Source organism: Cololabis saira, chromosome 22 (assembly GCF_033807715.1).
Source record: "Cololabis saira isolate AMF1-May2022 chromosome 22, fColSai1.1, whole genome shotgun sequence".
In the NCBI taxonomy this organism is placed as follows: domain Eukaryota; kingdom Metazoa; phylum Chordata; class Actinopteri; order Beloniformes; family Belonidae; genus Cololabis; species Cololabis saira.
In genome coordinates, this window is record NC_084608.1 from 5,308,988 (window position 1) to 5,324,998 (window position 16,011).

A 16,011-nucleotide genomic window follows, 5' to 3' on the forward strand; every position below is an offset into this window, starting at 1 on the left:
GTTACATGTGCTATAGAAACATATCAATCATTTGTTTTTATTTTGTCTGTCGTGAAGTCACATACTGATGATTGACAGCTTCATCAGGTTGGGTTTCGTCCCATAGAATGGGCACCGCTGTGTTTTGGATACAGTGGAGTGAGGCGTGTTCATGAGCCTACTGTCATTTGCATGTCAGTGACATTTTACACAGAAAGGGGTGTGTGGAGAAGAAACAAACCCGTTGAGCAGTTCTTTTAGACACAAAGGAACTGAGTGCACACCAGATGTGATCAGTGTGGAGAGGGTTTTGTAACCATGAGTTGTTTATATATATATATATATATATATAAGTTCACTAAGGACTAGTGTTTTGCGTTGTAGGAGAGTTGCTGCATGGACAGCTTTGTGTGTGAGACACCAGAGCCTGAACGGCTAGGACCGTTATGTGACTAACTGTTTTGTTACAGGACCATTATGTTGTTATCTTGTGTGTTGTTACTTTCATAAAACCATAACACACTTGGGTTGAAATAAAAAAAAAATTGAAATAAGAAAGTTCTGTAGTCCTTGACTAAGGTAACAGACAGAATTTAACAGGTTTTGCCCCCTTCTAATCTAAGGTGATGGGAGGGGGATCTGGGGGATCTCTGGGACATAAAGATATCCGACCCTAGAGAATCATTAAGTCAGACTGCCGACTTGCCAGGGTGCAAAGGTCAAGAAGTGGGACAACCACTTATCTGGGGAGAAGTTAGGACTCTGGCAGCGATGACAACGAGACCCCCCACCTCTGTTGACATCCAACTCAAATTCTAGGTGACATGAAAACCTGTTCCCCCTGGTGGCTAATTTGAGCCATGGGAAGTCCCATGTCTCAAACAGGAGGGAGGAAGGGTATAGTACACAAGATTAAGTATTCAAATACCTACTTTAAAATTTTAATTTTTGTAGGAGCAGGCCTAGTGGCACGAACTAATGGCACTGTTAAGGCTAAGGCTCAGCTCAGCTAAGGCTAAGCCGGAGAGACCCACTCTCGATGTGGATGAGTGAACTGTTTGCTGAACAGATGTTCAAAGTTCTTGTAAGCTGCCGCTTTCTCCTCTCTCTCCTAAGCAGGAACTGCTGAAACCAGATCCAGATCCTGATTGGTGAGACGAAAAACATGGTTGGGACGGCCCTTTTGCTGTCCAGATCAGGACACCGACAGCAGTAAAGATGGCTGAACGATCTACGTGCGTCCACCAGTCATAGTGCGGGCTAGTGGGAAAACATTCCAGCCTTGAGTAGGCGGGAAGTCGGACGGTATCAAAACCTTTGTCTGCTGAAGAACTCATCTGACGCCTATTCACCAGCCACGGGCCTGAAGAAGATGACTAGCCCAAGCTGACTGGCTACAACAGACTGGAGAGGAGTCCGAGAGATGGAAGAAACTTTTCCACTAATGAGTCATGCTGACATAATGGCTAAAATTATGATTTTGATTATTACTGTCCTTGTACTGTTCTGTGTTTTCACTGCCTGTATCATTCCGTGTCTAAGTGCAATGGTCCAAAGAACCATCCAAACTTCCTTAGTCCAGTATTTTGCTCTAACTGATGACAAGGATGTTTATGATGACACTGGAGTGTTTCATCTTGTTTACTGTGAAATGTTTTAAGCTTGTATGTGTCTTGGCCTGGGTGATCGCTCACTAGGAGGGTCGGAGAGGAATTTTGCCCCATATAACCGGGTTTTCGCCTCTCCCTTGACATATTTCCTTAACATATATTACTTGTTGACAAGCTTGCTTTAAGTGTGTTATAAGCTCCCCTTGTCATTTCTTAAATGTTTGACCTTAATATGAGGCTATTATTCTAAGCCTAATGGACGGATTTTAGTTGAAGTTTCAAAATGACAAGTGGAGGGAATTGTGAGGTTAATCAACCTTTGAACTTGTTTTGTCATTATGAAACTGTCACATGCTTGGCTAACAGAAGTCACGGCAGCCACTTCCTGAGGATCTTGGAGAAGCTCAGGAGTTCTCAATGAGGGACACGTTGCCCTGCATTCCTCTGCTCTCCCCTCGTTATGAATTTATGTAATGTTGATTTGGACCCAACACTTTGATTGAAAAAGTTTTTTTTTTATTGAAGGGATTTTTTTTAATTGAAAATATTGTTTTCTTTTTGAACTTCTTTTTTGATTAAATAATGAAGACACAGATGTCCTACCCATAATATGGCCCAAACACAAAAAAACACTACTTCAATCAAAAAAGTTTCTTCAAAGCATCACTTCTATCAAAGAAAACATTTCCAATCAAAGAAAAACAGTGTTCAAATGCATTTTTTTGAGTCTCAAATATTTGTTTACATTCAAACACTTTTTTTCTTTGATTAAAATAATTTTTTTTGATTGAAGTGAATTTTTTTTTTTTATTGAAAATATATTTTTTGATTGAAGCAATATTTTTTTTGATTGACTAACTAAGAAAAAATTCTACCTCCATAAGAAAGTAAAAAACAAAATGCAGTATTGATGTTTTACCTGGAGTGGGTGGTTCCTCTGTCGGGACAACAGCTACAATAAAACAGAGACCAAAGATAAGCCATCATTCCAACTGTCTCTCTATTCAACCCATCAAATGTTCCAGTAGGTCCACATGAACCCCCACCGGTACCTGGACAGTCGGGAGCCTGGCAGAAGGTTGTTTCCTGGCGGGGCCCCTGACAGTCTCTCCCTCCGTGGGCCGGAGCAGGCTTTGTGCAGCCCCTGAACCGGGACCTGACCCCGAGACCTCCGCAGGAGAGCGAGCAGGGGCTCCAGGGGCCCCACGGGGACAGGCCCCCGTCCACGGGGCAGTGCTCCAGGGAGCAGTTCCACCTGCCGTGCTCGCAGGAACTGCAGAGGGGGAAGCAGCCCTGAGTTGTGATGCTATTCAATGCAAAGCTTTGACCTTACTCTAAACCAGGGGTGGCCAACCAGTCAGAGGCTAAGAGCCACAATTGGTTACTATGTTGAGGGGTCGGCAACCCGCGGCTCAAGCGCTGCCCTAGTGGCTCCTGGAGCTATTTCAAAAATGTTTGAAAATGGAAATAGATGGGGGAGTGAAATACATTTTTTGTTTTAACATGGTTTCTGTAGGAGGACAAACATGACACAAACATTCTGAACGTTTTCCAATGCTGTAAAAATGTGTAGAATAAATATTACTGTAGCAGGGTGGATGCTACGGGGGCCGACCGAAGGATGGAGAGAACACGGCGTTTCGTGCAGACCCTTCTTTATTACTCACAGTTTCACCAAAATCACCACACAGTGCACAAGCATGGCATGGCACAGCAGCAGCTTCTCAGTCTCCCGCCTCCCCAGCTGCAGTCTCCCAGTCCTTATCAAGGCTGGCAGAGTGGAGAGGCTGATGGGACACACCTGTTTCCCATCCACCTGAGTGGCTGCAGCTACTCCACTCTGCCACACACCCCCAACGACAAACTCGAGCCGGGGTCCCTCCGGCCGAGCATACTCCCCCCCCCGCCCCCTCGGAGCGGGAGAGGAACCCTCCGGGCTTCCCGGTCGGGGGGTCGTCCCCGGCGTCGGCCTGAGCAGTGGAACGGTCGGGGTGGTCGCCCCCGGCGTCGGCCCGACCAGCGCAACGGTCGGGGGGGGCGACCCCGGCGTCGGCCCGGTCGCCGTGGACAACGCTCTTCTGGCCGGGCCCGTGGTGGCCTCGGGCCACACGGTGCGCCCCGGACCGCCTCCTCCGTGGCGTAGTCCTGCGCCAGCTGCCGGTCCGCCTCCGGGACCGCCTCCTCCTCCTCCGCAACGCAGCCCTGCTCTGGCTGGTGGTCCGCCTCCGTCCCCGCCGATGGCGGCTGCGCCTCCGCAGCCGCCTCCCCAGCCAACTCCGCCTCCGTCTCCCCCTCCGTCTCCGCCGCTGACTCCATCCACGGAGCCGTCGCCTGGCGGCCCGCAGCTTCTGCCTCACGGCCTCTCAGCTGCGGCGCCACCAGCGCTGCCGCGGCGAACCTCAGACGGGGTGCAGGGATGGGTCGCTCCGCGGGTCCCGTCGCCTCGGGAGCCGTCGCTTGGCGGCCCGCAGCTTCTGCCTCCCGGCCTCTCAGCTGCGGCGCCGCCAGCTCCTCCCGCGTTGCTGCGGCGGCCCTCAGACGGGGTGCAGGGGTGGGTCGCCCCGCGGCCACCAGGGCTTCTATGGCGGCCAGCTGCCGCTCGCCCTGGTCCCGGAAGGCGGCCGCCATGCCCGCCATGGCCCGGGCGAGCGCGTCCAGGGCCCGCTCCGTGCCTCTCTCTTCCATTCTTCGGGCCCCACGTTGGGCGCCAGATGTAGCAGGGTGGATGCTACGGGGGCCGACCGAAGGATGGAGAGAACACGGCGTTTCGTGCAGACCCTTCTTTATTACTCACAGTTTCACCAAAATCACCACACAGTGCACAAGCATGGCATGGCACAGCAGCAGCTTCTCAGTCTCCCGCCTCCCCAGCTGCAGTCTCCCAGTCCTTATCAAGGCTGGCAGAGTGGAGAGGCTGATGGGACACACCTGTTTCCCATCCACCTGAGTGGCTGCAGCTACTCCACTCTGCCACAATTACATTTCAACATTTCCGTTAATGAAGATTTGTACGGAAGAGTATCAGGGCCATGCAGGAGAAAACATTTTTGAGAGGGGAAGATTTTTTTTATTTATTTATTTATTTATTTATTTATTTATTCAGTTTGAGATTAAGATTCCCAGAATATTCTAATTTTTTGAGATAGGATATTTGAGTTTTCTTAAAGGTGACCTATTATGGCATTTAATGTATATTTTAAACAGGCCTTGAATGTCTTAAAAACAATCTAAAGCTTGTTTTTTCTACATAAATCATAAATCCAGCCTGTGGGCCCTGTCACTAGTTTTACCGCTTCTAACCTCTTTTTCTGCGCCTGATTTTTAGGGAAGGGGGGGTATGATAATGAGGCTCTGTGCTGATTGGCTCCCTGAATGACGTGTAGCAGGGGAGGAGAATAAACCTCGCTCCGCCAGAGCAGCCCGAGCCTGTAAATTATCACAACACTGAATTTTCACAAATGGAAACTTTAGTGTTAAAAAAATAAAATATGAGTTGTATATAAATAACATTTATGCACTATTTAAGCCGGATCTACCCGGCGTATGCTGAACGCTGGCCCCGGAGCCACGCCGGGCGCCCGGGAGCAGCGCTGCTAGAGCAGCGCGCATCACCGCGGCTTTAACCAGGGAATCTGACCGGTTCCGACCGGCCGGGACCGCAGGAACCGGCCTGGACTGGTAGCATGGACTCCCGGGGACCAACCAGCGGAATTTCAGCCGGATCTACGCGGCGGATGCTGCGCGACGGGCGCTGCAACCCCACGGCAGGCGCACAGATCCGCTCCGCTGCGCATCCGCGGTGCATCGCCCGTTACCGGTGATCAAACCGACAGATTTGCCTGAAAATCTCGGAGGGTGAAGCTGGTCCAGCCTGGGACGGACCCCCAAGGACCCAGCTCCCAAACCACCCGGGAACCTGGATGAATTAACCCGGATCCGCTCCGCCGCGGCACCGCGTCCGACTGGCTGAAGGAAGCACCGCTCCAGCAGCGGAGAGAGCTGGTTGTGGGCGTGGTTTCAGCAGCGGAGGCTGAACCTCTGGAAATCTGCTCCTGTCGTTACGTAACGACAGGAGCAGATTCTCATCGGCTCAAAAAAAAACACGTGACACTGGGGGATTCTGTAAGGCGGGGGTCAGAGACCTTGCAGAAATTCATGGTATTTTGTCTCCCCTGTGCTGGCAGGGTGAGGGGAGACCACTTTATATATGTTAAAACAAGAAAAAACGTGTTTTTCATAATAGGTCCCCTTTAAGCTGTAAGCCATGATCAGCAATATTAAAATAATAAAAGGCTTGCAATATTTCAGTTGATTTATAATGAATCCAGAATGTATGACATTTTTGTTTTTTTTAATTGCATTACAGAAAATAAAGAAAAAGAACTTTATCACAATATTCTAAGACAGTCCTGTATGTAAACCTTCCCCTGTACAGTGACGCGGGTTCGATTCCATTCATGGCATATTTTGCCTACGTGTCTGTCTTTCACTGCACATATCAAAGTCGCAAGAGCCGCCTGACACCCGGCAAAGAGCTGCATGTGGCTCGCGAGCCGCGGGTTGGCCACCCCTGTTCTAAGAATAGGGACAGGTTAAAACCACTACAGGGCAACATATGTCTCCTATAAGAAAGCACATTCCATATACCAGACATCTTTAGCACTGCTCACCAGGAGCTGCATTCATGCACCACTGTGTCTCCAGACTGCAGTTCAGCTCCCTCCGACACGTTATGGAGCAGCAGCGAGGAGACGGGGGTGACGGACACACTCTGCAGGGAGGCCAGGAACTCTTCATCCACCAGACACGGGCACTCCTGCACGGACAAACCGGACAGAAAGAGGTTAATGCACAAACAGAGCAGAGAGGGATCAGCAGTGGAGCAGGTCACCCACCGGCAGGCAGACTCCGCGGTGCTGGTAGGTGTGCGGGGGACAGTGACAGCCTTCCTCACAGCCGTCGGAGTAGCAGCCCTCCCTGCCGCTGACCTGGGCGCAGTTGAAGGGACAGTCTTCTCCGCGCTCACACTCCCTGTACAGGCGGCCAGGAGGGCAGCCCACATCTGCAATAACACGTCCTCATTAAGCCATTCCAGAGAGGACATCCAGCTACTTCACCATGCTGGTGTTCACCAGGACAAGACAGAGAGCATTGTGTTTGGGGAAACTGTGACGACTAGCTTTGGCGCCTTGTCCTCGTCTTTCAGTCCTTATGTCAGAAATCTGGGTGTGATTTTTGATAGTTTTTTCAAATTTGACAAACAAGTTTATAATGTTGTTAGGACAAGTTTTTATCACTTAGGCCTCCTAGCCAAAGTGAGATCTTTTTTAAATCGTCGCAACCTGGAGAAAGCTGTTCACGCTCTAATTAGCTGGAGATTAGACTATTGTAATGCTCTACATGTTGGCGTCTCCAAGTCCTCTATTAGCCTTCAACTAGTGCAGAAAGCAGCTGCCCGTCTTTGAACTAACACTAAAAGACGTGAGCACATTACTCTGGTCCTCTATTCACTCCATTGGCTTCCTGTCCATTTTAGAATAGAGGGTCTGCTTTGACGTCACTTCCCCACTGGACCAACCCCCTTACTCACACTGAGTGGCAAAAACAGCTGCAACTAGTGGAAAAGACGGGATAACAGCTGATTATGGGCTTTAATTAAAGGCATTTGGACTTGACAGTGACCCGTACAGTTACCCCAAGAACCAGTGGTCCATGGACATTAATATTTGGTACAGTTACCAAGAACCAGTGGTCCATGGACATTAATATTTGGTACAGTTACCAAGAACCAGTGGTCAATGGACATTAATATTTGTCCACGAATCCAGTTCCCTGATATTTATATGTACTTAATTTCTACGCCGGGGAAATACACGAAGCAAAGCTTGAAGGCTTACAAAAGTCTTGACGCTTGGTCCGACTTCAAGGCAGGATTTGTTGGTGAAATTAAAGTGATGAGGACACCGAACTTTATGATTTGACCGTTTAATGTTAGCTACCCAAAAATCCAACATTACCTGATACAAAATGGGAACCACAAATCCACGTTTTGGTGTCTGGAATCCAGTTGTTTCTGTGAATTGCAGTGATCCATTTGTCTCTCTTAAGCTTATTTTTGAGCAGTCTGTAAAACTATAACTCTGATTTCTAGCTAAATCTATGAGTACAGTCAATCCCACAACAGCTCTTTCCCATTTTAGATGTTTTCAAGTTGCTCAAACTGAAAGTTTACGCTGACACTCAGTCTTTCTGCGACTCAGTCTTTCTGACACTCAGTCTTTCTGACACTCAGTCTTTCTGACACTCAGTCTTTCTGACACTCAGTCTTTCTTCTCAGTGGGCGAAACCCGCTGAGAAGTCCCATCTGTGATGTTATGCGCATTCCCTGTATACCCAGTAGTGTGGTGACACTTTTTTTTCTTTTTATTCTTTTTTTATTGTATTTATTTTTTGCTCTGTCTTATGATTGTATGTTGTATTTCTATGTTTTATTCTGTAAAGCACTTTGGCTCAGCTAGAGGTGGCTGTAAAGGGCTGTATAAATAAAGTAATTTACATTTACATTCCCATCACAGCCAGCAGAATGCCGACGGTGAGTCTGGGGGAAACGGGGTCTCACCGAAGCAGACTTGTGTGTTGCAGGTTTTGCTCTGGCGACTGAGGCCGTGGCAGGGGGAGCTGCAGAGCCGGGAGCGGGACTGCTGCCCCCCCCCACAGCTGACCGAGCACTGGGACCACGGAGACCAGGGCAGCCACGGGCCCCCAGGGTCTGAAGGAAGTAAAGGTTGGTGAGGAAAAAACTCTCTCCAGGTTTATTTGGGCTGTTCTGGGCTGCTGTGGATGGAATTGAATACCTGCGCACTGCTGCGTGTTGCAGCCCCTCTGCTGGTCGGAGTCGCCCAGGCAGCCTCTCCCGCCGCTCTGAGGAGTCGGGTTGTTGCACAGCCGTTTCCTGAATTTCATTCCTCCACCGCAGGAAAGCGAGCACTTGGTCCAGCTTCCCCATTGGCCCCAGGCCCCGTCGACATGGCAACCGGGCACGGATTGACAATGCATCACCCCAGCCTCACATGAGCTGAAAGTAGAAAAACCCACTGAAAATATGAAGGGGAGGATTTGTGTAGATGTGCATCGTGTGGACATAAACCCAAACATACAATATACATATATATATTTTAGGGCTGTCAAAGTTAACTTAACGTGCTCTTAACGCCGACAATTTTTTTAACGCACGATTAACACGCAGGATAAAGAAGAAAAAAAAACACGGGCATTATATAATTTCTGGCAGGCAATGGCACCCGTAGCTTGAGGAAAAGTATGGTGGAGTACTGCATGAACTTTTTTGAAAAGCGAGGAAAGATGGAGAATGAAAAGGGACTTTTGAACGGCAAGTTCACTTTCAAAAAGATGCAGGTTCGCTGGACAAGACTAAAGTTAAATGCATGTTGATTTGAAATGAATTAGCATCGAAGTAAGTCGAGTCTCAAATACCACTTGCAGCCAAACACACGAGCACCACTTGACATAATTACATGGAAAATGTAACTGACCAATGCACTTCTTGTGCAATGTTTGTGATGCATATGGTTCATTGTTTTACATTGAGCTGCTTAAAAAAACAAGGAATCTTAACACCATCACAAACTACAACCAAAGTCCCCTCAGACGTCTGACAACCTCCCCCTGGCAAACAAGCTCAACAGGTTTTACTGTAGGTTTGAGTGTGAGAGGTTCCCCCCGCCCTCTCCCTCCACCCCCCTGGTCGCACCTACCACCCCTGTACCTCAGGGGACCCCCTCCCCACTCCCCCCTCCATCTCTCCACCTCCACCCCCCCTCTCTGCCAAAATGAGAGAGTTGGACCGTCTGTTCAGGAGTCAGAATCCCCGGAAGGCGTCCGGTCCGGACTCTGTCTCCCATTCTGTCCTGAAGCACTGCGCTGCCCAGTTCGCTCCGGTGTTTACCAACATCTTTAACGCCTCGCTGGTGCTCAGTCACATACCAGCATGCTTCAAGGCCTCAACCATCATTCCCATTCCCAAGAAGGCCAAGGTTACGGGCCTAAATGACTACAGACCCGTCGCCCTGACCATGAAGGTCCTGGCTCACCTGAAGTCCATTACGGATCCTGTGCTGGATGCAGTTTGCATACAGAGTCAACAGATCCACAGAGGATGCTGTGAACATGGCTCTGCACTACGCACTAGAACATCTGGATACTGCAGGCAACTACGTCAGGTTCCTGTTTGTGGACTTCAGCAGCGCCTTCAACACCATCCTCCCATCCGTCCTGGAGAACCAGCTCTCCCTGCTGCAGGTCCCAGTCCCCACTAGGAGGTGGATCACGGACTTCCTCACCAACAGGTCCCAGCGGGTGAAGCTGGGGAAGTGCATCTCCAGCCCCAGGTCCACCAGTACCGGCTCCCCGCAGGGCTGCGTTCTGTCCCCTCTCCTATTCTCCCTGTACACAAACAGCTGCGTTTCCCTCCACCCCTCGGTCAAGCTCCTGAAGTTCCCTGACGACACCACGTGCTGGGAGACACACAGGTGGACTCTGTGGACTCTTTCTGCTTTCTGGGAATTACCATCACCAGGGACTTGAAGTGGGAACTAAACTCCACGGCCCTCCTGAAAAAGGCCCAGAAAAAACTGTTCTTCCTCTGACAGCTGAGGAAATTCAGGCTGCCAAGGACCATGATGGCCCAGTTTTACACTTCCATCATTGAATCCACTCTCACCCACTCCATCATCACCTGGTTCCCCGCTACAGCTACAGGGACATCAACAAGCTGCAGTGAGTGACACGCTCTGCGCACTGCAAAAACTCTAAATCTTACCAGGGATATTTGTCTTATTTCTAGTTAAAATGTATCATTTTTAGTCAAAAAATCTCATTACACTTAAAACCTCAAAAAAAACCTAATTACCAGAAAAATTACTTGTTATTTGACATTTTTCACCTGTTTCAAGTAAATTTTCACTTGAAATAAGTAGAAAAATCTGCCAGTGGGACAAGATTTATCTTCTTATTACAAGCAAAAAAATCTTGTTCCACTGGCAGATTTTTCTACTTATTTCAAGTGAAAATCTACTTGAAACAGGTGAAAATTGTTGTTTTAAGTGTAATGAGATTTTTTTGACTAAAAATGAGACATTTTAACTAGAAATAAGACAAACATTCTTGTTAAGATTTTGAGTTTTTGTAGTGCAGAGAGAGTGATTGGCTGCCCCTTGCCCTCCCTGAAGTCCCTGTACGACTCCAGGGCCTTGAGGAGGGCTAGGAAGATCATCCCTCTCACCCTGGCCATGGCCTCTTCACCGTCCTCCCCTCTGGTAGGAGGCTGAGACTACCTAAGGCTGTGAAAGCTGCCACAGACTCAGCTTCTTCCCCTCAGCCGCCAGGCTGATCAATGACTCAGCCCCCCCCCCTGTTATGTGTCTGTTATTTATTTATTTATATGTGAAAAATACTGAATGCGCACACTGTTACCACGTAACAAATTCCTATGTGTTTAACACAAATGGCAAATAAAGTGATCTGAATCTGAACCTTTAAAGGGGACCTATTATGAAAAACAGGTTTTCTCTTGCTTTAACATATATAAAGTGGTCTCCCCTCAGCCTGCCAACTCAGAGAAGGAGGAAAGCAACCAAATTCTGCAGTGTCTGTACAGCCGCCCGGATGATCCGTCCAGTGTGATGTGGATCTACGAGACAATAAGATTTTGCTCCTGTCATGACGTAACGACAGGAGCGATGCGTGAAACCACGCCCACAACTAACTCCACCGGCCGGAGCTGATGCCATTTTTTCGTAGCGGTTGATCGCGTCATTCAGGCAGCCAATCAGCACAGAGCCTCATTATCATAGCCCCGCCCACTCAGAATCCTGCATAGATAATGAGGTTAGAGAATGGGATGATAAAGACATGGTTTAGAGGCTGAATTTCAAATTTATTTAGCAAAAACAATCAAAAGCTTGTTTTTAAGACATTTAAGGCCTGTTTAAAATAGGTATTAGATGCCATAATAGGTCCCCTTTAAGTTAGTCTTTACAAGTGTAAAGTTGGGGACTACATTCAGGTCAAAAGCTTTTTTTTGTGGAAAGCTGAATAAACATTGGCATAAAGCAGCATATTTGCCCTTTCTCATGTTGTTAACAGTATTAAAAACCTAAAAAAAAATATCTTAAGGTAATTTAGAACAGCAAAAAATTTCTGAATAAATGTGTGAATAAAAGTGCGGTTAATAGGCGATTAATCGCAAGTTAACTATGGACAACATGCGTTTGACAGCCCTAATATATATATATATATATATATATATATATATATATATATATATATATATAAATAAACTATAATGGTGAGCTATACCAGTTTCTGCAGTCACTAATGATGTTGTCTCCTGGATTTGCAAACTGCCAATCAGATCGACCGGGCCACACCCAGGATGAGTTACTAGGGTCCAGTCCACCTGCCGAGTAAGACACACGTCCTCACTGACCAGCGGAGTGACATTACTACAACACAAATCTCATCTCCGGCACATTTTACTCAGAACTTGTGACTTTTCACTAAGACAGAAAGAAGGTTCAACCGGCAGTGGAGCCGTTGTAGTATTTGCAGCGACACTCGTCCTGGCCCACACACACTCCATCCTGCAGGACCATGTCGCCCTGACAACCGCAGGTCTGGCTGCACTCCAGGGAGTCCAGGCACTCGGCATCACCATGGAGATCTGAGCAGTCGCGGGGACAAGGCTTCCCACAGGGCCATTCCTGCTGGCTGGCACCGCAGTCTGAAATATGTAGCACACAGAGCAGAGTGATGAGTGTGGAAGACCCGTCTGCTCGCTTTTCTACGTGTTAAACCTCTGATACCACGGTGCTTCCCCAGAACTCCAGTTACTGGTCCCTGCTCACAGAAATGTGGGAGTGCACACGTTCAGAAACCAGCAAAATTCATTCAAGTCAAATGAAAAGCTTTAGCTGCTTGTTTTTTTATCCAGCTCAAGTAGACACACTACGGAAGAGTATTAGAGCCAGGGATGAGAAAAATAAAAATAATATTTTAGAGGAGGAAGATTTTTTTTTTCAATATGCACTTCGAGAAAAAAGTCAAAATGTGGATAAAAAAGTCAAAATATCGAGAAAAAAGACGAAAAATGTCGAGAATAAAGTGGAAATACAATTTCAGGAAAAATGTAGAAATGACGAGAAAAAAGTCAAAATTTCGTGAATAAAGTTTAAATGTTGAGAAAAAAGGCGAAATTTCGATTTTATTTTTGAAATTGTATTTCAACATTAATCTCGACATTTCGACTTTTTTCTTGACATTTCGTCTTCCATGATTTTGTTACACAAAATAATTAAACGGAGTTCACAACCTCTTATAATTTCGAAAAAGAGTATTAGGGCCAGGCAGGAGAAAAATAAAAATAATATTTTAGAGGAAGATTTTTTTTCATTATGCACTTCAAGAAAAAAGTCGAAATGTCGAGAAAAAAGTCAAAATTTCATGAATAAAGTTTAAATGTTGAGAAAAAAGGCGAAATTTCAACTTTTTTCTCGAAATTGTATTTCAACAATATTCTCGACATTTCGACCTTTTTCTCGAAATTGTATTTCAACATTATTCTCGACTTTTTTCTCGAAGTGCACAATAAAGAAAAATCTTCACCTCTCAAATATTTCTTCTCCTGCATGGCCCTAATTCTCTTCCATACACACCATTATTCCAACCTGATACCAACACGTTTTGTAACGGTGTTTTCCTTCTGCAGAGGTCTTTTTTCATTTGTAACCTTGTGATTTTCTGTCTACTTCTGTTTTTTGATACGTAAATCCCTTGGTGTGCTCACCTGAGCAGACGGTGATGTTGTCATGGCAACCGCGGCTTTGCCTGCCCTCCCCTAGACAGGGCAGGCCACCGAATCTGGCGGGCGGGCTGTTGCACTCCCTGGTGCGGGTGGATGAACCGGTGCAGCCGTCACACTCCGACCACGCCGACCAGGAACTCCATGAACCGTGAACTGCAAACCGAGAGCAAGAGAAATATAACCAAACTGGGCACCCGTGTGAGAATGAGGGACTGGGAGGAAAAGACGCCAGAAAAGTGAGAAAGAGAGACATTATTGAAGCTATTATATGTGAGAGATTCTCAGTAATGTCTTTCTCTTCAGTTCTGCTTCATCATACACATTTCAATGTCACAGTTTTTATATTTAGGTTTTATTTTGAAACCCTGTGTTTTGCCTGGACTTCCCTTGTTCCCATCTGCCCTGAGTGTCTAGAGTTACCAACTCCCAGAAAAATAAATAACCCGATTGGCTTCACCTTTCCTGGCGTGGTGAATTTTTTTTGCCTCTTTTTTTGTGAGCGATTTTTTAACTATTTGACTCGAACCTGAATTGAATTAGATGCATATTTCTGAATGCCATGAACACATGGAAAACAAATTATTATCCAGCAATTCACTTTAATACAAAATAACAAAATGAACTGAATAAAATAAGTATCTTTCTTAAACAGAAACCTGTCCTGCTTAATTTAAAATGGTATAAATTAATAGACAACAATAGAAAGAAAGCAGAACATCCATTCTGTAATAGTGCACATGTTTAGTGCAATAACAAAAATGCAAACAGAAAGTCTGTAGAAAACTTGTAAACATATTTGTGCCTTAAAGGCCATGACTGTAGCTACAGTTGTAGTAAAACAGAAAACAACTTATGAAGTCAACAGCTCGATGCCATTTTCCATTGGCATTTTATGACTATTTTAAGACTCTCACAGACAAAGTGCGTCCCTTTTCAGCTCAATACGGGACTTTAGTTTATAAATATGGGACGATTTCGTTTTTCAAGGGACGGTTGGCAACCCTAGTCTGTACTTGTGTCTCGTTAAGTCAAGCCCTGCTGGTCCGTACCGTTCTCTCCACAATGGTTCTTGTCATGTTTTTTGAGTGTTTGTAAAGTTCAGGAGGTATGAGGTAGCTAACCTTGTTATCTGCTCACTAACCCTGATCCTCATGAACCTGGCTCTGGTGAATTGGTCTACCTGGGCAGAAAGTGGTGACGGGGCAGGGCTGTCTCTGGATCTGAACCCCAGTCCCGCTGTGGAGCTCCTGTTCTCCGGGACAAGTCTCCCCTCCAGCCTTGGGTTCAGGACAGCTGCAGCTCCTGTAGCGGGACACGGACTCAGCCCCGCAGGTCCTGGAGCAGGGAGTCCAGTCGGACCACCGGCACCAGCCGCCTGAAACTGTGGGGGTGGAGGTGAGATACTCACTGCAGTTCATGTAGTATCAGGCCCTGTTTCCACGTAGCAAAAACAGTGGTGTTTTCATGCGTTTTGGCTGTTCGTTTACACGAAAACGAAGCTCAAAGTCTCCAAAAACTATCATTTCTGAAAACTCCGGCCAAAGTGGAGATTTGCAAAAACTCTGTCTTCACGTTTGCTTGTAAACAGAGGGGAAACGGATATTTAGGCTTCAGAACGTCACATTATGCAACAGAAACGTCTCCAGCGTCATGAGTGCGACCTGTGTTTACAATTAGTTTGGCCACCGTCAATATTTTCCAGGATTCCTATTGGCTAGACCAGGCGTCGGCAACCCAAAATGTTGAAAGAGACATATTGGACCAAAAAAACAAAAAACAAATATGTCTGGAGCCACAAAAGTCTTGTATAAGCCTTAATGAAGGCAACACATGCTGTATGTATCTATATTAGTTATATTATTAACATTCAGGCAATGAATGCAAATGATTCGGTCCAAGAAACGTTGAATCCTCTTTTTTCCTCAGTTATTTTCTGAGTTAGACTTTATGCTTCTCGTTACACTGCCACCTGTAGGTTTGGCTGCTCATAGCACCTTAACGGTGTATTTATGCGGGTTCTTGTAAATAATTGTATTTTTCCAAAACGTAGAGGGGGAAATATCCGTTTTCGTAAATACCCGGCTACGTGTAAACGTGGCCTCAGTTAAATAAGTAAAGCTACTCTATTAGTGGTGGTGATTGTTCACCTGGGCAGAGCTTCCTGGTGCAGTTGAACCTCCCACTGTGGCAGGTGCTGAAACACAGAAACGGCAGACATGCTTGCACACAGAGGAAAAGAAACATTTTCTTATGGGGGGTGGGGTTCTATGCATGTGTAGGCTTGCCACCCGTCCCTTTAAATACGGAATTTTTTATGTACTGTAATTGGGAATTAAAAGTTGCGTTCTGCATTGAACCAATACGGACATATATTATGCTCTTATTTATTGATGTCATAATATACAGGTGAACGTCGGAAAATTTTGAATATATTGCAAAAATGAATTCGTAGTAAATTCAACTACAGGTGAAACAAATATATTATTTCCCAGTACATTCAAAGTGAGATATTTCAAGCCTTTATTTGTTATAATTTTGATG

At 46.4% G+C, this 16,011-nt stretch overlaps 1 protein-coding gene across 1 annotated transcript in view; it reads right to left on the minus strand.

Moving 5' to 3' along the window:
• The window catches only part of sspo (SCO-spondin), a 188,788-nt gene that overhangs the window by 77,418 nt on the left and 95,359 nt on the right, over positions 1 to 16,011 (minus strand). Inside the window, exons 78-88 of the mRNA XM_061714052.1 lie at positions 15,618 to 15,664; positions 14,651 to 14,851; positions 13,453 to 13,623; positions 12,190 to 12,390; positions 11,967 to 12,066; positions 8,444 to 8,664; positions 8,209 to 8,358; positions 6,485 to 6,651; positions 6,260 to 6,405; positions 2,642 to 2,862; positions 2,509 to 2,541 (exon numbers count right to left, since the gene is read on the minus strand). Coding sequence (XP_061570036.1) covers positions 2,509 to 2,541; positions 2,642 to 2,862; positions 6,260 to 6,405; positions 6,485 to 6,651; positions 8,209 to 8,358; positions 8,444 to 8,664; positions 11,967 to 12,066; positions 12,190 to 12,390; positions 13,453 to 13,623; positions 14,651 to 14,851; positions 15,618 to 15,664 — 1,658 coding nt within the window. The remainder of the gene's footprint in view (positions 1 to 2,508; positions 2,542 to 2,641; positions 2,863 to 6,259; positions 6,406 to 6,484; positions 6,652 to 8,208; positions 8,359 to 8,443; positions 8,665 to 11,966; positions 12,067 to 12,189; positions 12,391 to 13,452; positions 13,624 to 14,650; positions 14,852 to 15,617; positions 15,665 to 16,011) is intronic.